This window comes from Suricata suricatta, chromosome 15, assembly GCF_006229205.1.
Source record: "Suricata suricatta isolate VVHF042 chromosome 15, meerkat_22Aug2017_6uvM2_HiC, whole genome shotgun sequence".
Lineage (NCBI taxonomy): Eukaryota > Metazoa > Chordata > Mammalia > Carnivora > Herpestidae > Suricata > Suricata suricatta.
This window is the reverse complement of record NC_043714.1, coordinates 35,922,541-35,944,934: the sequence shown is the minus strand read 5'-3', so window position 1 is coordinate 35,944,934 and position 22,394 is coordinate 35,922,541. Positions and strand designations below refer to the sequence as shown.

Genomic DNA, 22,394 nt, shown 5'->3' with positions numbered 1-22,394 from the left:
GCTTTGATTATACAAAAATAGTATCGGTACTTAGATTTATTGATTCTTTGCACACTGGACTCAGCTGACACCTTTCTGAACAGTTGTTGGAAATATGAGATAATTACTACTGGGAGAAAAATCCATGTTGGACTCTGTAGATAAAGGAGATATATAAATACAAATAATCAGAGTTTATGCTTGAATTACTCATAGTAACTGGATACATATAGGAATTCATTAATATAATAGGAATAGAATAGAACAGAATAGAAATAGAATAGACTGGGAAGAAATTATAACTGAGGACAAAGAGAGTTAATTAATAATCCTAAAATTAAATATATATATACACACACATATATATTCTTGTTTGAAAACTATTTTCCCATAGCTCCTGATGATAGAATTTATGAAAACAGTAAAAGAGGCTTAATTTCTCTCCCTTTCCTCTCCTACATCTTTCTGAGGCAAATGGGAGTAAACCAAAAAAATTCCAGAGATCACCTAAAGAAGAGACATAAGGGGGAAAAAATGGCATACAAATTCATAAAACCTCAATTTTTCAGCTGCTTCAATTTCATCTGAATAAATAAAGGTTGGTGGTTAATTGATAGGAAGTAAAACTATTTTGCAGTGTTTCAGATTCCAATAGTGTTTCAGATGGGTTACAGATTGGCCAGCAGAGACCACGAACTCATGTGCACATACACACCCACGTATACATGGAATAAGAGTAACTAAATTTCCGATTTAATTAACCAATGAGCCAGAACATGGGGTGGCCCCACAGGCTAGAAGCAGATGCATCCTTCCCCAATCTGGTTGCCCTGCTGGTGTTTGATATGACCATGCATCCAGCAGCACGAAATTTCCTGACATCGGAATCATGGCTTGACTTTAGCATGCCATTGGTCACTTGGCACTTTTAGCATCATCCTGAGCTTTTGCCTTTCAAATACTCAACTGATTCTGCTTCATTATTTTTACCAATACAGTTCATTCCCCCACTTGCTTCAGATCTCTGATTAAATATTACCTTATCAAACCCAGACCACCCTCTATAAAAATTATTCCCATCACTCTCTTAACTCCTGGATCTTATTTTACTTCTCTTCAAGGTACGTATCTCCATATCATTTGTCTATTTTTCCTTGTCTGCCTCCCCTACCCTATTAGAATATAAGCATTCTGAGAGCAGGGGCCCTGCCAGTTTGTTCGGCTATATTCCTAGGACAGAACAAGCAATGCCTGGTAGATAGTAGTGCCTCAATAATAAATATGTGTCTCCTACATGAATAAGTGGTTAGACAATATTTGTGGAGAAGAGAATCTGGCTTATTTTAGAAATGTTGAAGTGGAGGAGCTTGGAAATGTGAGTTAACTCTTTAGAGAGTGAGTGGCAACACCTCCAAGTGTGATAAATGAAGCTAAATGAAACTGGTAGGAGTAGATGAGTTACTTCAGATAAAGACAAAATGCTAAGAGAGAAGAAAATGGCACTGAGCAGAGAGTCTCATAGTCTATCTTTCTGATAGAAGGTAGAGAAGAGAATTCAGTTAAAGGTTTGAGGAAGAGGCCACCAGAGAAACAACGAATGAACCTAAGGCACATAGTTCCAAGAGGCAGAAGATGGTCAACTGAGCTGGAACCTGCAGGGAAGTGCAGCCAGATGAGGAGCAGCAGGACTGGGAGGAAGTCACTGACAACCTCCAAAAGACCAGTTTTGGAAAAGGGAACAGAAACAAGGTCTCAGGACCCTGACACATGAAGAGGTTGGGTGAAAAAGGGGAAATAGAGAGTTAGCATTCTCTTTTCATGTCACCTGAGCTTCAGAGGTACCTGAAATATTTATTGAACAAATCAGGATTCAGATGAATGAATGGATACAACGTTCTCCCCAGAACACACACAAACTGTGGCTGTGGTCATGAGACTAAAATGGTAAACAGAACACTCTTTTGAACAGCACATGTTGCGCAAAAATATTTCCTTAATCAAATCAATTTTCTGACTGGTTTTCCCTCAATAAACATAGTTATTCCTGTAATTCATTTTAATGAGCTCCTATGACTTTCATTTGTACTTTATTTTTAATCTTTGTTTAAAATGCATGGTCAATGGAGCGTTTAGAAATTTACCTTGAGGCTCCATCTCTGTCTCAGTGGGTCCTAACTCTTGTATTCTTTAGGACTGAAAGTCTTTCAGCTGTGCTCCATTGATGTAGCTTCCTAGGTATACGAAAGGCAACTCTGATACATAAAGGACTTCTATCCTGAAGTGAACTAATAAAAAGCCTAGTTAGGAAAGTATCACGATAATAAAATACATGAAAGATGAGAACCCACTCAGCTTTCCACCAGAAGTACCATCAAATACTTAACATGAAGAAACATATTTCTAATGGGATTTAAATATAAAATTGTGATTAGGTTTCTAGCTTTTCTTAACCTACAGTAAATTTCTTTGTCAGTGCCTATGGTTCTCAAATGACAGCTTGCCTTGAAAGCACCTGGGGGATATGTTAAAACACAAATTACTGAGACATATTCCCCTGGTTTCTGATTTAGTAGGTCTGGGGTAGATAATTCTTTACTTTAACAAGTTCACAAGTGATATGGCTGCTGCTGGACAGAGCCACACACCCAAGGACAACTGGTTTGGGGCACCTGGGTGGCTCAGTTGGCTAAGAGTCCAACTTTGGCTCAGGTCCTGATCTCGCAGTTCATACGTTTGAGCCCCACGTTGGACTCTGTGCTGACAGCTCAGAGCCTGGAGCCTGCTTCCGATTCTCTGTATCCCTCCCTCTCTGCCCCTCCTCCTGCTTGTGGGCATATGCGTGCACACACTCTCTCTCTGTCTTAAAAATAAACATTAAAAAAATTTAAATGACTACTGGTCTATGTTATACTGTACATTTTTAAAACTACTTTTTCTACTTTTCTGTTGTTCTTCAGAGAAAATGAGTCAAATTCTCATTTCAGTGCTATTGCCCTGGCTTCTATGGGTTTCTTGTGAAAAACAAAAATAAAGATAGAATACTTTAAAAGTAGAAACAAAGCAATGTTAGGAGTAACCAAGCCTGAGTTTCCAGCCTTCTACTAGTTTTAAATGGAATGAAGGTTTTATCTTACTCAATAAGACATTAGTTCCTCTTAAAAAAATAAGAGCTCAGCTGAAATCATACAAATGGGATACAACTGTCTAGCATTAAAAAGTAATTCTCTTTCAGTTGCAAAACACGCAAAAAATAAATCCTTTTCTCCATCACAATCTCTAATACTTATCTAGAAAAGGAGGGTGGTGGTCATAAAATGACAGGGAAAAATAACACTCACTTGCTGCACAGATCTTTATTTTTTCATTCTTTATTTTGTTTTTAAGTTAAAGAAACAGCACTCCTAGAGTCTAAAAAATCTAAAGGTAGACTATAGTGCTTAAGTTGGGATCTTTACAAGGAAATTATTTTTCTTCCTTTGCTTAATGTATTGGCAAAGAGAAGAGACACAGCACGGTATCATAAGTAGGGCATAACTGACTCTCTGTGCAGAACTGATGGGGCAAGTCATGTGAGGGTCTAACTGAGCTTCTCACCGGCTCTACACTTGAGCAATTCCAAAGAGGTTAGGGCCACGTTGATTAAAACATTTGTAAGAACAAATTAATATTTGAAGAGGTACCAGCTGTAGATTTCCGCTTATCTTCCATCTCTAAAGGTAAAGATTAAAAATAACATTAATGCAATATTCAAATATCTTTGAGTAAAATAAATATTAGCTTTCTCAGAGATTTCACAGCATTAATTTCTAAAAGGTACGTATTCTATTTATGCTTGATTTGCTCCTTTTCCACACACAAATAAACAAATTAACTAGCTAAGAAAGGCATATTCAACACTAAATAAAATTAAAATGATAAAAGATTGTCTATGCTTTTATTCAATTATTATACTGTTTAGCAATAAAGTGTTTCTGATGAAGGTAAAAATACAGAATCCACACAAACCTGACATCTGTCCTACAGGATATTAAATTGATCACTCAGCAGACATTTATTGAGCTCTCCAAATAACATCTTCATTTCATCTGTCCATCACCAATTTCCCATGGAAATTAATATTCTTTGCTCACTGTCCATAATGTTCATTAAGATTTTTATTGGCTGGATTTCAGCAAGTTGCCCACTACATGATTTAAGTTTTTATACTTTACATCTCTGATTTTCATTCTCCATGAACAAAACAGGCATTTGGAACTCTATTAGCCAACTTAGTATACATGTCTTGACCACTAATACTGGAAATAATGGCAACTTCAAAAGCTTACCATTTATATGCTTTATAAACAATTTATGAAGTCCACCTAGCTATTAGTGAGAGAATCCAAAACAGAGTCACACAACTAGTAGTTTAATTGGCTGACAACACTACTTTTATAATGAACCCACTGGGCTACATCATCACAATCTACAGCGAGAGATTTCATTACTGTTTTGGTCACTCTTCTAAAAAAGAACTGTGAGGGCCCATTTAAAGGTTCAAATACCTAAGCACATGTATTAATCCATCCTTGAGAGAGTGATAGCCTGTTAGCCTTGGTGGCAAATCAGTGGGGAGTCCAAGTCATACATCATATCACCTTCACATCCCCCTCCAAACGTGACTATGAAGTGCTCAGAGGATACATGGCACTATTCTAATGATGAAATATTTTGGATGAAGGTGGAAAATGGTATAGAATCTCTACAAATCTAAGTTTATTCCTAGAGAAGTTTTAGTTGATTAATCAGCCAAATATACTGAAATCTCCAACAAGCATCTTGTTTTTGTCTGTCCAGCATCTATTCCCCCATTCTACTGGCACAAAAGCCTGTCTTTTCCTTTTGGGAACCACCCCTTCACTGATTTCAGTGCAAATGTTATGGAAGAAAGAAGACAGCTGATCCTACTCCTTGGGTGAAGACTTAGCCACATAAGTCAAACTGGGCACATAACCCAGGACAGTCCAATAAAGCCAATGAACACCAGCCCCAGGGCTTTCCTGGATCTACTGAGAGAAGAAAGCTCTCCCTCTGCTGCCAGAGGGCATAGTTTAGCATATAGTGAATGCAAAATGGAGACAAAGGAAAGCAAACACAATACACACAGGAGAGATTCCTCATGATAAAATTTGGGTTACCTGATCTAGCAAGACTAAATATTCAGCCAGACCCATTCCTAAGCATTCTTTATTACTTGCTATTAGTTAGTCTGTAAGTTGGGTTTCTTTAGTTTGCAACCAAGAGTTCTGACAAATTATAAGCAACCTAAAACTTGAACCACACTAAACAACATGCCAAAGATACAAAGATATATAATAAATAATCTTTGCCTCAAAGAATCTTTTCAGCATCTAGTTGGAAAGCTAAAACATAAACACAAAAAAAACCCTAGAAACATAAGACTCAACACCATGATAGGTTCTATATTTCCGAGAAGGGAGACACCACCATAGGCTGCACATTAAGCAAGATTTCACAATATAAGAAAATAGTGAGCTGGGTTTTAAAGGATAACTAGGATGTGGCTGCCTACAAAGGACACAAAGGACGTTCAGAAAGAGCGAGCTCTGAGAGCAAAACTTCAGGAATGTGCATATTGTATTGGGGAAACAACAGAGTATAAACAATAAATAGACCATAAAATGTTGAATCATGGGATATCAACAATGTGACTACATTAGTCTAGAGGAAGATGAATTCATAATCAGTTTTCTAATGATACACACACTATGTATAGTATTTTAAATCTATATGAGATCCTAGCAATCGGTTAGATTCTAATGGCAAAGTGTTGAAATGTCACTCAAAAGCTAGATGTGTTTTTCCCCTTTGCATATGATAGACAAGCCTCTGATGCCACCAGCTACCTCTGCTTACTACTGTAGGACCTATCACCTAGAACTAAGGGCTATCAAAATAAACCATGCTAATACACTTCACTCAGCTGCTGTTCAAGAAACTAGAACATGAGCCAAGAGGAGGTTACAGAAAGACAAACATCAACCAAGGAAACAAGCGGGGCCATACAGTTAATCTGATTTTCTTTGTCCAGTTTCTCCATGAGGTATAAAGTTTACAATAGAAACTATTGATGGCATTTTCTATTTCCACTATGGTTTTAGCCATTTCCCTTGTGTCATTAAGAATGGCAGGAATGCAAAGTGTCTGTATCCCTCTTTTCCCTTCTTGAGAGTATAACTGTTTAGTTAGAATAAAATGTTTAACTTTTTAAAAGTTTATTGTACCAAGGGCCATTATCAGTTTTGTACTGAATGTGAAACTTTGCCTATAATTATTCTCTAACTTAATTATTACTATTTCTGATAAAATATTTCTCAGGGCTATAAACTGTTTCCTGGAAATTTTACTGAGAGAAATAAACTCAACATAATTCCTTGGTCATATACTTTTCCACCTAGAGTCACTGAACTCGGTAATATTTTCATAAAAGAAAGTCTCAAATACCTCGCCTGTTGAAACCATTTACATTTCTATGTCCACTTGTGGGAACATGACGGTGCTTTCTGCCAGTGTGACAACTGTCTGGCATGAGAATGTCATGAAGGAATAATGACACACCCTCTCATAGAAGACTTCTCTTCACAAACTTCAATTAACATAACTTCAGGACTCTGTGGAAGATAATTACTGCTTTGGTTGTTGTTTACAGATAGAAATTGAAACACTTGAAAGCCCCTTTTTGTCAAGCTGAAGTTAGGAAAGTAAAAGGAATTGGACTATGATTAGACATGTTTTTATTCTGAAATATCTTTGTAGCAAAAAGCTTTAAAATGTGAAAAGCCTATAATACAGGCTAATTTTTCACTCTTTATTTTTCAACATTTTTTAAATGTTTATTTATTTTTGAGAGAGAGAGAGAGTGAGCAAGAGAGGGCAGAGAGAGAGGGAGACACAGAATCTGAAGCAGACTCCAGGCTCTGAGCTGTCAGCACAGAGCCTAACACAGGGCTCAAACCCAAAGACTGTGAGATCATGACCTGAGCCAAAGTCAGATGCTTAACTGACTGAGCCACCCAGGCACCCCTAATTTTTCACTCTTACAGTGAAGTGCATTCTTTCATAAGGCAAATGAATATATGATTACATACTCTCTCTATTTTAGGAAAAGTAGTCTTGCACTTTAAGTTTAAACACATATATTTACTAAGTGTTATATTTATTGAATGGTGGAATTGAGATTTTTTTAAAAATCGCTCAACATATGCCTTATTGGTGATAATCACTGTCATCTTTTAATCTGAGAAAAAATTATCACAAATATATATGTACATCATACAGTATAAAGTAAAGCTTTGAATAAGGTTTCAGTATCACATGAAGCATATAGAATGGGAAAAAAGAATAAGTAAGATACCTCCCTGCTTTCTTGGGGAAAGTATCTAGAAAACAGAATAATGCCTCCCAATCCTTCACAAAGATGTTCATGTCCTGATCCCTGGAACCTGTGACTATGTATGTTACCTTACATAGCAGAAGGGACTTTACAGGTGTTATTAAGAGAGACCTTGAGAGACTCATAATTATTCTGTATTATCTGGGTGGACCCAATTTATCAAAAGGATTGTTTTCTTTTGTTTTTCTTCACAAGGACTGTTAAAAATGGAAGAAGGAGGCAGAAGAGAAGATTCAAGTGATGTGATGTGAGAAGGACCAGATCTGCTAATGTTGCTGTGAGGATGGAGGAAGGAGCCATGAGCCAACGAATGTCAGTGGCCTCTAATAGGTGGAAAGAACCAGAAAATGGATCCTCGCCTAGAGCCTCCAGAAAGGAATGTAGCCCAGCTGACATCTTGATTTTAGCTCAGTAAGACTCATGTTGGACTTCCGACCTACTAAACTGAAAGATAATGATTTTTTTAAGACACCAAGTTTATGGCAATTTGTTACAGCAGCAATAGGAAACTAATTCTGGTATCACGTTCCAAATTAGCAGGACCATGAAAAGCATGACTGTGACAGCCCCTTGGAAAGTCTGAAGCTAGAAGAGACTTTGGTCCCATCCCTTCAAGGTCCAAATAAGGAAACCAGTCCAGATATAGTGAAGCCTCAGAGTTCAAGCCACGGACCAGACTAGAATCTAAGTTCACCACACTCTCAATCAGTTTTAAGTCATAGCATGCCTCCCAGCTTCTTTAATCAAAGAAGAGCTCTGATTATGGTTTAACAACAATGTGCAGAACTCTCTGAAAGAATGAACAGTTGTTGAAAAGTGCATACATTTTCATAAAATGCACAGAAATACACTGCTTCACTGTTCTGATCTGTCTCCCACTGGCTAAACATACTTGAAACTCAGTATGTTTGAGACAAAAACTAGGGTCTTGCTCTCAAAGAAAGCTCCCTCTAGAGTTTTCTGGTTTTCTCCTCCACACCCTTCTGTGGCTTCCCTTACCCAACCCCTCAAGTCCTGTCATGGTTCCTTCTCCATGGAGGTTTCTTCCCTTGCATTTCTACCACTACACCTTATACCCATGCTAGACAACCACTAATCTCTTTTTCTTTAGTTTATCTTCTCTTCAGCCTCCAATTAATCCTGTACAATCCTGCCAAATGATTCCTTCTAAAATACATCTTTCTTTATATCATTACTTGTATTTAGTAGGACTCCATTTCCCAAATGGGATCAAAGTCAAACTCATTCTATCCTTTGACAGGTTCATAGAATTTGACCTCATTTTTTAAATAATGTCTCCTCTTCCCATTTCCATCTATGAACCAACTTAATTGATTCACTGTCTTATGAACAAGATTCATTTTCCTCCACATCATTCTCTTCTTCTAAAAGATCCCCTCTGCTTCCTTCTCCATGTATCTGAATTCTACCTGTATCAAGGTCTTATAAAGTCCCAGTACCTTTCTGGGCACTTCCCAAGACAGACAACCTACAATTATCTCACTTCCACTTTGAAGCACTAAATCTCTTACCACTCATTTTAGTTTTTATTGCTAGTGTCTTTTGCATCTCTAGAGTTTAAACTCTTAGATTTTAAGCCATTTGGGACCAACTGGGTCCCCCACCTATTTGCACTGTACTTAGCCCCCAGAGTTTCCCTTTTAAAGCAGGACCTCAAATATGTATGGAGTGACTGAAAATAATTTTAAATATCTAAGAGGAACATTCAGAATGACAATCCCTCCGCATGAGCAGTGATAAAAGCCAGCGACGAGCACTACCCTAAAGTTAACTGCACCATTTAAGAAGTATAGCCATACATGTGAATTTTCCCAGGACAGTCCTGATTTCCTGCTGGTTTCCCAGTTTATGGATAATGTTCACTTTTACTCTCAAAAGCATCTTGGCTTAATTTATACAATATATGGCCATTCCACTCACAGGGCACTTTGAAGTGGAGTAAGAGCAGAAACCAGAAAGACAATCCTGCTCATGTTCCAGCCACCCATCCAGCTAAGCAGCATTCTGTCCTCTACAGAAATCCTGCTATCCAGCCCCACCTCTGCATAACCAATGTCCCCTGAATTTCACATGGGAGGTTCAAACATTTTAGTGATGCATAGCTTCAGATAAATGTACTGAAGGTGAATACAATTTGAGGTTCTTTAGAAGAAAAATCAATCAGAGAGATTGAATACAACTGTAACTCTACCCAGTAGTTTAAGAACAAAAGGGATGGGCACCTATGTGGCTCAGTTGGTTGAACGTCTTGTTCAGGTCATGATCTCATGATTCAAGCCCCACTTCTCCAAGTTAGGTGTGGAGCCTGATTCAGATTCTCTCTCTCCCTTCCTCTCTCTCTCTCTCTCTCTCTCTCTCTCTCAGAACAAAAAAAAGTGAGAGTTTTCTAAAGACAAAGAGAATTCAATGAGTTCCCCTAGGAGTAGAAGTAATCAAGATACAGTGTGTGAGTTAATTTATACTATAAATGTTTTGCTATTTCTGAATAAAATAATAAAGATCATTCACACCATTTCAATTTTTCTGAACAATAAATACATATTACTTTCACAACTGTTTAGAATTAGAAATGTGATGCCTTCTAATCCTCTTAGTGCCTAATGTACATTAAATTGACTAACCATTGCATAAATGTTTCAAAACCTACATTCATTTTCACAGTTGGCTGGTTGAAATGATCAGTTTCATAAATGAATGTCAGTGGTATCTAAACAGTAATAACTTTTTACTGCAAAGTAAGATTTTGCTCTATAAGTAATGAATAAAATTATTAAATGTAATCTTATATTATGTTTCATTACTGGCAGCTTGTCATAAAAAAGGAATTAAGGTTGCAAATTTTCATTTATTTTCATAAAGTAGATCAGCATTTTCACTCATTTGTAGTGAAACCTACTCAATCTAATCTCTTTTGAGGGTAGTTTTAATTACATTACATCATTCTACACAAGGTTGAGAGTTCATGTTCCAAACTGTTCCCTCCCTAAACTCTTCAACTTTAGAGGTATCTGGGGAAATGTTAAGTTCAACTAATGTAACTATACAAAATGAAAACTATCAAATCCATATCTTAGGCTCAGGATCACTCTCAAGTGTTTGGAAAGGATTTTATAAGACCATTTAGGTTACTTCTAAGTCACTAGTTCAAATATGGCCCAAGTTGATAGTAACTAAAAAGAATTAGTTTCAAAGATTTATATCATTAGCAGTTAATACTTAAATATCAGTTACACTGAAATTATTGATAATTCTTTCACTACTAAGGACTCACTGAATTCAGATGGCAACAGTTATAACATTTGAAAAAATATAAAAGCATCTGGATGAATTATGGTAAAGGTTAATAACATTCAATATTGAGCAAAACTCTTCATCAACTATTTTCCTCACTTCACTATTTCATAAGATAAGTACCACATCATTTCACATTCACCTGAATAAAAGCAATTACAATTTGATATTTGGTTGTTTCTAGCTGTTTTATGTCAAGAATAAAGACCCATTTGTCATCAAGTGCCTCCCTCCTTCAACTGTGCCTTCAGATGGCAAATTCTGTCGGAGACAGAACATCCTGTAAGGCACAATAGAACGACCAGACGTTGGCATTATCAAATGGGCTCTCCCGTCATGATGAAGTATTTACTCTAAAGGTCAGCATTTTCTAAGTTTAGTTCCTGAAAAGATAATTAAGATATTAAAACTTTTTAATACAAAGGGAGGCTTCTAGGCTAACTAGTTTTTGTATAATCTCTTTCTGCTTAAGTGGGGAAAGCAACAAAAAATCCTAAAGAAATATGAAAGTAACTGTTTACCAACATGGTTAATCTGATTATTATCCCCATGTATTTTGTGCACGTTCTCACTCAAGAAGCAGGGAACTAAACCAACCCATGAAAATAACCATGTTTCAGTTGCCAAGTGCCTGGTAATGTATATTCCAATCTAAGTGGTTTTTTTTTTGGTTAACTTTTTTTTTTTGAGAGGGAGAGAGAATGAGGAAGGAGCAGAGAGAGGGGTACAAAGGATCTAAAGCAGGCTCCTTGCTTACAGCAGAGATCCTGATGCGGGGCTCAAACTCACAAACCATGAGATCAAGACCTGAGCCAAAGCCAGATGCTTAACTAACTAACTAACTAAGCCACCCAGGCACACACCCCCAATCTAAATTTTCTTTAATCTATTTTTTAAATATCTTTACTTTTTTGGTGTGATTTATAAATTCATACTATACACTTATTCTAATTCCATTGATGCATACTTTTTCAATATCACATACTTACTAAATACTACTTTTTAAGCTTTTTCAATTATTTTAATATTAGGATCAGTGGTTGTTTCAGTGCAAAACAATTTTCCTTTTCGAATTTCTTCTCACAATTTTCTGACACTCCCAGTTTTTTTTTCCTCCTTCCAAGATTTTGTTTAAATTCATGTTAGTTAACATATAGTGTAGTATTGGTTTCAGGAGTAGAATTTAGTGATTCATCACTTATGTATAACACCCAGTGCTCATCACAACAAACTGCCTTCTGTTAATGCCCATCACCCATCTAGTCCATCCTCCCACCTATCTCCCCTCCAGCAACTCTGTTTGTTGTCTATAATCTCTATGGTTTGCCTCCCTGTCTGTTTTTTCACCTTATTTTATATTTCACTTCCTTCCCCTATGTTCATCTGTTTTGTTTCTTAAATTCCACATATGAGGGAAATCATATGGTATATCTTTCTCTGACTTATTTCATTTAGCATAACACACTCTAGTTCCATCCATGTCATTGCAAATGGCAAGATTTCATTCTTTTTGATGGCTGAGTAATATTCCATGGTGTATACATACCACACCTTCTATATCCATTCATCAGTCAATGGGCATTTGGGCTCTTTCCATAACTGGCTATTGTTGCTAGTGCTGCTATAAACATCAGGGTGCATGTGTCCTTCAAATCAGTATGTTTGTATCCTTTAGATAAATACCTAGCAGTGCAATTGCTGGGTTATAAAATAATTCTATTTTTCACTTTTTGAGGAACCTTCATACTGTTTTCCAGAGTGGCTGCCCCAGTCTGCATTCCTACCAATAGTGTTAAGAGGGTTTCCCGTTTTTCTGCATCCTTGCCAACACCTGTTGTTGCCCGAGTTGTTAATTTTAGCCATTCTGACAGCGGTGAGGTAGTATCTCATGGTGGTTTTATTTGCATTTCCCTGATGATGACTGATGTTGAACATCTTTTCATGTATCTGTTAGCCATTTTTATGTGTTCTTTGTAAAAATATCTGTTCATGTCTTCTGCCCATTTCTTAGTTAGAATATTTTTTGTTATTGTTTTTTTTCTTGGGGGGGGTGTTTAGTGTGGTAAGTTCTTTATAGATTTTGGATACTAGCCCTTTATCTGATATGTCATTTGCAAATATCTTCTCCCATCCTGAAGGTTGTCTTTTAGTTTGTTGATTATTACCTTCCCAGAAGCTTTTTACCTTGATGAAGTCCCAATAGTTTATTTTTGCATTTGTTTTCCCTTGCCTCAGGGAGACGTATCTAGTGAGAAACTTCTATGGCCAAGATCAAGGAGGGTGCTTCCTGTGTTCTCTAAAATTTTGATGATTTCCTGTCTCACATGTAGGTCTTTCATTCATTTTGAATTTATTTTTGTGTTTGGTGTAAGTGGTCCAGTTTCTTTCTTCTACGTGTCACTGTCCAGTTTTTCCCACCATTTGTTGTTTCCCAACACCACTTTGCAATTTATAAACGTACCAAATCCACATGATTTATACCTTAAACTTACATAATGTTATGTGTCAATCATATCTCAACAAAGCTCAATAAAAATCATTATACTATCATACAAGTCAATTCTTAGATAAAAATCTAGTTAGAATTGGTTCACTTAACGAAAGACAAAGAATAAGAGGAGATATTATGCTCTATTCACACAGAAAGCACTATTTACCTTTGATGGACGAACAAATTCAACACATTCCAGCCATATTTTTAAAAAGTACTTTCCACATAAGCCACATTTTCTTCTCTGAGAGATTATGTTCTTGACCAGTGGGTGCCTTGCTATGGCTTGCATTACCAAAGGATTCTTTTTTGCTAACTCATTCATTATAAATCTTGATGTTATTTCCTAGATTAAAAAAATATATTAATTATATTAATTTATATTTTGGGATTATTCCTCATAGTTTCTGTTAAATTAATTTTCCATAATATATAATAAATTATATTGCCAATGACTGGCATTATAAATTAGTTTTCAATAATATAAGAAAAGGAAGTTACTTCCATTTTAATATTTCTATGTCTCTTACATAAACGAATCTAAATTATTAAAAATTTACATTATTAGTGTGCCTGCATGGCTCAGTTTGTTAAGCATCCAACTTTTGATTTTGGTTCAGGTCATGATCTTACACATCGAAAGACAGAACCCTATGTTAGGCTCTGCACTGACAGCATGGAGCCTGCTTGGGATTCTCTCTCCCTCTCTCACTGCCTCTACCCTACTCATGCCTACTCTCTTTATCTCTCTCAAAATAGAAGAATATACATATTTTTTAAAAATCATAAATCCAAGATCAAAAAATGACATTATTAAAGTTTAGGTCCAAATTTTATACCTCTCATTACAAGAAGCAAGAACTGTACAAATATTCAGACTGGACTAAAAAACTAAGTCTATCATATTTCCTAATATCTAAATCCTTAGTACTTAAATGGTGACTCATGGACCAGAATCTGCATCATCTGGAAACCTATTAGAAATTCAGACTTCCAGTATACTCCAGACCTCCGGAATCAGAATCTGCAATTTAACAAGTTTCCCCAGGTTATCAGTATGCCTGTTCAACTTTAAGATGTACTGGGCTAAGTTACATACTGCAGTGAGAGCCTGAATAGGGTCACATTAGCAACCAGTACTGATTTCTATTACCCAAATCTCTAAATTCAATCTGTATTAAACTTATCCACACATCTATGTCCAGAAACCTAACTTTTGGTAATAATTATAATATTAAATAACAAAAGGGGTGGCTAGAAAATGCAAGCTGGCTTTCACCATGACCATCAACAACATCATCATTTTAAAGTAAAATGCTATATAGTACATAAAATCAAATCTTCACTGAGCAAGCAAATAAAACAAACATTTGATTTACTCTGCTAAATGAGCTTCATTGTCTGTTCTGGTAGCATGGAAGCCCTGTATAAAGGTTACACAAACACTGTATGAATTTTAAGAGTTTATGGGACTGTTTTTTTTGGACAAAGTGAAAGATTTCCCACTGGTATTAAAATAGTCCACAACAGGCTCTAATAGGAATCTTTGGAAATACATACGTATGTATGTTCATACATACGTATGTATATACATAATCTTCATTCATTTGCCCAATTAAAATCTTAAAAAATTACAAAAAAATTCTCTAAAGTGTTATCTCCCTGTTCCTTATTACTCTATCCCTTTCACTTAACAAGCATCTGAGAAACTGAGAAAGCTGTCTTTATACACAGGTTTCTTAACTGTCTGGTCCTTCAGCAGAATAACATCCTATTCATTTTAGCTCTTTTTCCCTGATTTGTTACATAATAAAATCATCCTTTCTGAAAGAATTACTCTTTCACGTTAATATTACCAGGACTTCTAAATTCGATGTCTATTATCACCTTTTCCTTAACTACTTACACATTGCATAGTGTGTGATTCAGAATGAAATAATGATTTTAGAGGTATGTTTTTAGCTACCAGAACTCAATGGCTACGTCTTACTATAAAACAAAAAACTAATAAATATGGATTCACTCTCCAAAATAGCAGATGGTAGAAAAATTTGTTGGAATACATGGGACCTATAAAAAGGTCACAATTCATACAGTTCACTTTTTCCATTTATGATTTCTGGAACCAAACATATTTTCTGCACTTGATATGTCTCTTGATAACTCTTATATTACCCATTAATTATATTCTCCTCCTACTTGCTGCCAATATGTTACTTTGGAAGAATAACATATACCATTGAAATATAGTTATTACTTGGAACTGCTAGTATATATAAACTAAATTACTATTGGCATAACCAATAGTATCTCTAAAATATAAAGGCCCCTCTCCCCACTTGGGCACTCTCTCTCTCTCTCTAAAAATTAAAAAAAAATAGAGGTGCCTGGGTGGCTCAGTCAGTTGGGCCTCTGAGTCTTGATTTCAGCTTAGGTAATGATCTCACACTTCGTGAGATTGAGCCCATCATTGGGCTCTGCACTGACAGCACAGAACCTGCTTGGGATTCTCTCTCCCTCTCTCTCTTCCTCTCCTCCCTCAAATTAAATAAATAAGCTTTAAAACAATAAAAATCTTAACCGAGGTATAGCCTAAATCAAAGTCACACAATTCTTTGACAGATCAAGTAATTTAAATCATGCCACATCTCTTTTATCCATTCATCTATCAATGGACAGTTGGACTGTTTCCATAATTTGGCTATTGTAAATAATGCTGCAATAAACATAGGGTGCATATATATTTTTGTTTTTGTGTTTTTGTATTCTTCGGGTAAATACCCCCTAGTTAAATTACTGGATCATGTGGTAATTCTATTTTTAATTTTTTTGAGGAACCTCCATACTGTTTTCCAGAGTGGCTGCACCAGTTTGCATTCCCACCAGCAGTGCACGGGGTTCCTTTTTCTCCACTTCCTCACCAACACATACATGTTGCTTTGGGTGTTTTTGATTTTAGACATTCTAACAGGTGTGAGGCGGTATCTCATTGTAATTATGATTTGCATTTCCCTGATGATGAGTGATGTTGAGCATCATTTCATCTGTCTCTTGACCTTCTGTATATCTTCTTTGGGAAAATGTCTGTTCATGTCTTCTACCCATTTTTAATTGGATTATTTGTTGTTTCAGTGTTGAGTGGTAGAAGTTCTTTATATTTTTTGGATATTAACCCCTTATCAGATATACTGCTTGCAAATAACTTCTCCCATTCAATAGGTTGTCTTTTTGTTTTGTTGACTGATTTCTTTGCTGTGCAGAAGCTTTGCATTTTGATGTAGTCCCAATAGCTTATTTTTGCTTTTGTTTCCCTTGCCTTAGAAGACATATTGAGAAAAATGTTGCTATAGTCAATGTCAGAGAAACTACTGCCTGTGTTCTCTTCTACATTTTTATGGTTTCAGGTCTCACATTTGTCTTTAATCCATTTTCAGTTTATTTTTATTTACACAAAAATAACTGGTGTAAGAAAGTGGTTCAGTTACAAGCTTTTGTATGTAGCTGTCCACTTTTCCCAATACCTTTTGTTGAAGAGACTGCCTTTTTCTCATTGCATATCCTTGCCTCTTTTGTTGTAGATTAGTTGATCATATAATCATGAGTTTATTACTGGGCTCTGGGTTCTGTTCCATTGATCTATGCATCTATTTTTGTGCTACTACCATACTGTTTTGATTACTATAGTTTGTAGTATATCTTGAGATCTGGGATTGAGATTCCTCCAGTTTTGTTCTTCTTTTTTAAGACTGCTTTGGCTGTTTGTGGTCTTTTATGATTCCATACAAATTTTAAGATGTTCTAGTTCTGCAAAAAATGCTGTTGGTGTTTCTATAGGTATTGCATTTAGTCTGTATAGTGCTTTGAGTAGTATGGCTTTTTTAACAATATTTATCCTCCCAGTCCATGACCATGGACATCTTTCCATTTGTTTATGTTATCTTCAATTTATTTCATTAATGTGTTATAGTTTTCAAAGTACATGTCTTTACCTATTTGATTTTTTTGACTAGGTAGTTTATTATTTTTGGTGCAATTATAAATAAAAATGTTTATTTACTTAATTTCTCTTTCTGCTGCTTTGTTATTAGTGAATAGAAATGCAACAGATTTCTGTATATTGATTTTGTATCTTGAAAACTTACTAAATGTATTTATCAATTATAACAGCTTATTGGAGGTCTTTAGGGCTTTCTATACATATACTATCATGCCATCTGCAAATAGTGAAACTTCTACTTCTTCATTACCATATCAGATGTCTTTTACTTATTTTCTTGCCTGCTGGCTGCAGTTAAGACTTCTAGTACCATGTTGAATAAAAGAAGTGAGACTGGACATCCTTGTCATGTTTCTGATCTTAGGGGAAAAGCTGTTGGTTTTTCCCCATTGAGTGTGGTGTTCATTATGAATTTTTCATATATGGCCTTTATTATGTTGAGGGATGTTCCCTCTAAACCTACTTTGTTGAGAGTTTTTATCGTGGATGGATATTGTACTTTGTCAAATGCTTTTTCTGCATCCATTGAAATAATCATATGGTTTTTATTCCTTCTCTTGCTGATTTAATGTATCATATTTATTGGTTTGTAAATATTGAGCCACTCTTACATCCCAGAAATAAATCCCACTTGATTGTGGTGAAAGAATTTTTAAATATATTTTTGGATTCAGTTTGCTAATATTTTGTTGAAAATTTTTGCACCTATGTCCATGAGAGATATTCTATTTTTTTGTAGTTTCTTAATTTCGCTTTGGTATAATGTGATGCTAGCCTCATAGAATGAATTTGGAAGCCTTCCTTCCTCTTCTATTTTTTTCTAATTGTTTGAAGAGAATAGGTCCTCTTCTTTAAATGCTTGGTAGAATTCACTTGTGAAGCCATTTGGACCTGAACTTTTGTTTGTTGAGAGTTTGTTGTTGTTTTTGATTACTGTTTCAGTTGCATCAAGGGTAATAAGTCTGATCCTATTCTTTTATTTCTTCCCGATTCAGTTTTAGGAGGTATGTTTCTAGGAATTATTTATTCATTCATCTCTTTTGGGTTTTTAGGAATTATTTATTTATTCATCTCTTTTGGGTTGTCTAATTTGTTGGCATGTTACTTTTCATACTATTCTCTTATACTCCTTTGTACTTTTATGCTGTTTGTTATTTCTTCTCTTTCATTTCTGATGTTGAACTGTTGTATCTCTCTCTCTCTATTCGTCTGATTAAAGGTTTATCAATGTTGTTGATCTTTTCGAAGAGCCAGTTCTTGGTTTCATTGATCTGTTCTGTGTTTTTTGTTTGTTTTTGTTTTTGTTTTTGTTTATATTCCATTTGTTTCTGCTCTAATCTTTATTATTTCCTTCCTTCTACTGCTTTGGGCTTTGTTCTTTCTTTCCCTTTTCTTTTGTTTTTGTTCTTTTTCTTCTTTAGATTAGAGTTTGAGGTATTTCTTGTTTTTTCATGTAGGCCCGTATTGCTATAATTTTCCCTCTTAGAACAGCTTTTGCTGTATCCCCCAAATTTTGGACCATTGTGTTTTCATTCTCATTTGTCTTCATATATTTTTTATTTCCTCTCTGATTCTTGGGTTGACCCATTCATTGTTTAGTAGCATGTTATTTATCATCCATGTATTTGTGTTCTTTCTAGATTTTTTTATTGTAGTTGATTTCTAGTTTCATAGCATTGTGGTTGGAAAAGGTGTGTTGTGTGACTTCAATTTTTTAAAATTTGTTGAGACTTCTTTAATGGCTTAATGTGATCTATTATGGAGAGTGTTCCATGTGCACTTGAAAGGAATGTGTATTCTGCTGTTTTAGGATGGGATGTGATGAATATTTCTATTAGATCCATCTGGGCCAATGTATCATTCAAAGCCCCTCTCTCCTTACCGAGTTTCTGTGTGGATGATCAGTCCCCTGATAGAAGTGGGATGTTGAAGCCCCCACTATTACTGTATCACTCTTGATTACGTCATGTTGGCGAATATCTGCTTTATGTATTTTGATGCTCTTATGTTGGGTGCATAAATATTTATAATTGTTATATCTTCTTTTTGGATTGTGTCATTTATTATTATTATATAGTGTCCTTTTTATGTCTCATTACAACTTTTGTTTTAAAGTCTATTTTGTTTAATATAAATATTTCTGCCCAGGCTTTGTTTTCACTTCAATTGGCGTAAGTGTTCTTCCATTCCTTCACTTTCAATTTGCATGTATCTTTAGGTTTAAAATGAGTCCCTTGTAGGCAGCATATAGATAAGTCTTGCTTTTTTATCCATTCTGACATACTATGCCTTTTGATAGGAGTGTTTAGTCCATTTACGTTCAAATTAATTACTGGTAGGTATGTATTTATTGACATTTTGTTACTTGTTTTATAGTTGTTTGTGTAGTTCTTCTCTGTTCCTTTCTTCTTTTGTTCTCTTGTCTCATGGTTTGCTGGCTTTCTTTAGTGATATGTTTGAATTCCTTTTCCAGGGCGCCTGGGTGCTTAGTTAATTAGGCATCAAACTCTTAGTTTTTGGCTCAGGTCATGATCTCATAGTTCATGAGTTTTGAGCCCCATATCAGGCTCTGTGCTGACTGTGTGGAGCCTGCTTGGGATTCCCCCTCTCTCTCCTGTCTCTCTCTCTCTCTGCCCCTCCCCAGCTTTTATGTGCTCGCTCGCTCTCAAATAAATAAACATGAAAAAAATTTAATTAACTGTTGGTAGGTATGTACTTATTGACATTTTGGTATTTTATGGCTGGTTTTGTAGTTGTTCCGGCCCCTTTCTTCTTTTGCTCTCTTCTCTCATGGTTTGCTGGCTTTCTTTAGTGATATACTTAGATTCCTTTTATTCTTGTATCTATTACTGATGTTTATTTTGTCATTATCATTAGGTTTATGTATAACATGTTGAGCATATAACAATCTATATTAGGTTGATAGTCACTTAAGTTTGAACCCATTCTAAAAGCACTCAATATTGACTTCTCTCCCCTCCATGTGTTTGTATACATCATACCTTATGTCCTTTGATTTTGTGAATCCTTTGTCTGATTTTTATAGATATATTTAATTTTACTGCTTTTATCCATCCTACCTTTCTTACTCTTGCTTATATTATAGTCTTTCCTTTCCACTCAAAATTCCTCTTTAACATTTCTTATAAGGTTAGTCTGGTGGTGATAAATTCCTTTAACTTTTGTTTGCCTGGGAAACTTATTTAAGTCTCTTACAGAGCATTCTTGATGGGAGGTTTTTCTTCTCTTTTAGCACTTTGAATATAATATGCCACTCCCTTCTTGCCTACAAAGTTTCTGCCAAAAAATCAGCTCATATCTTTATGGTGTTTCCCTTCTATGAAACTGTTTTCTCTTTTCTTGCTGCTTTTAAAATTCTCTCTTTCTCACTACTTTTTGTCATTTTAATTACAATGCTCTTGGTGTGGACTTTCTCAGATTGATTTTGTTGGAAGCTTTCTTTGCCTCCTAGTTCCAGATCTGTTTGCTTCTCCAGATTTGGAAAGATTTCAGCTATTATTTCTTCAAATAAATTTCTGCCTCCTTTTCCCTCTCTTCTCCTCTGGGATCTTTATAAGGTGAATGTTATTATGCTTCATGGTGTTGCTGAGTTCCTTTAATCTATTCTTTTTATTAATCTTTTTTCTTACTCCTGTTTGCATGCTTACCGTCTATTACTTTATCTTCCAGGTCAACTGATCCATTCTTCTGCTTCCTGTAATCTAGTCTCTATTCCCTCTAGTGTGTTTTAATATTGGCTTTGAATTCACCTCTAATTGGTAATTTTTTTTCTTTGTTGAGCTTCTCACAGAGATCCTCCATTCTTTTCTCAGACCTAGTGAGTATCTTTGTGACCATTAATTTATCTACCAGGTATATTATTCATCTCCATTCTGTTTAGCTCTTTTATGATTTTTTCCTGGTCTTTCAGTTGAGACATATTTCTCTGTCTTTTCATTTACTCTAACTCTTTGTATCTATGTATTAGAAATTTTAGCTATGTCTCCTGCTCTTTAAGTAGTGGCCTTATGAAGGAAAGGTCCTATGATGCCCTGTAGCACAATGTCTCCTATTCATCAGAATCTGGGTCTTCAAGGGTATCTTCTATGTATATTTTGTGTACCCTACTGTTGTGATTGAGCTGCATTTGACTTCGGTGAAATTGCCAGCAATGGCCCACTTCCCCTCTTGTTGTAAGGGTTTGGTCCCTGTTGTTAATGGGCTGAACTGGGGCTGCCTTGGGCTTGAGTTGGGTCAGAACAAGCATGTGTCAGAGCTGCTGTTAGATCAAACTGCAGAGTACTCTCCCTGTGTTGTCCCCAGGAGGCTTTCATTGGTGCGTGGGGCCTGTAGTGGGATCAGATGTCTGCCCTAGCCCACTGATGGAGCTGCAATTCAGCTGGTATGTGTGGTTATCTTCCACTCTCCCTGGGGCAGAAGTCACTTTGGAGTGGCACTGGCCCTGACTGGGGCTGCTTGCACAGTGCCATACTTGTGGCACACCTTTAGACTCCTGTGGAGGACAGGTTGGAAGAATGGGTCAACAGGAGAATGCAAGTGTGGGGTGCACAGTGTTAGCAAATGTAGTGCAGGTCCACTGTGTGAAGGGACCTGTAGCCACTTTGGAAAACTCCTGGGGAGGCCAGGGTTAGAGGAGTAAGTCTGTAGAAGAACATGAGTATGGGGTACACTGTTAGTAAGCTAGGTGGAGTGTTGACACTGTGCTGGCTCCCGCATGTCTCCATGTACCTAGGCTAGGGGGCCTGTCAGCTCTTTTGTTCTTGGAGAAGACTCCTAAGGATTCCTGCCCTTCCTGCACAAGCTCTGAGATTAGTAAACAAACATCCTTCCCATACTCCTGGTGGTTTTCAAACTGCAGCTTCTATGCCGTATTATTGGGGCTGTTTGTTATGCTGCAGTCTCTTTAAGGGCAGGAACTCAGTCTTCTATGGCCCTTTGGTTCCCCCAGACCCAAATTGCTAATTTTTAAAGTTCCAGGAGTTAAGGCCCACTGATTTTAAAAACTCACAATGTTAAGCCCCTCTGCTTTTTAAAACCAATGATTTTTTTCAACAAATACAGCAGAGTAATGTAAATGTATTTTCTCTTCCTTATGATTTTCTTAACATTTTCTTTTCTCTGGCTTATTTTATTGTAAGAAT

General features: G+C 36.1%; 1 protein-coding gene across 3 annotated transcripts in view; it reads right to left on the bottom strand.

Annotated features, from left to right (window-relative positions):
* Positions 1–3,331: 3,331 nt before the first annotated feature.
* Positions 3,332–22,394, bottom strand: part of LRRC69 (leucine rich repeat containing 69) — a 79,963-nt gene continuing 60,900 nt past the window's right edge. For 2 of the 3 annotated variants that reach the window (XM_029923756.1, XM_029923757.1), the window contains 2 exons: positions 13,402–13,581; positions 3,332–3,689 (listed from right to left, as the gene is read on the bottom strand). In XM_029923756.1, the coding sequence (XP_029779616.1) occupies positions 3,579–3,689; positions 13,402–13,581 (291 nt within the window). In that variant the 3' untranslated portion in view covers positions 3,332–3,578. The remainder of the gene's footprint in view (positions 3,690–13,401; positions 13,582–22,394) is intronic. The other variant, XM_029923758.1, reaches the window with a different exon arrangement.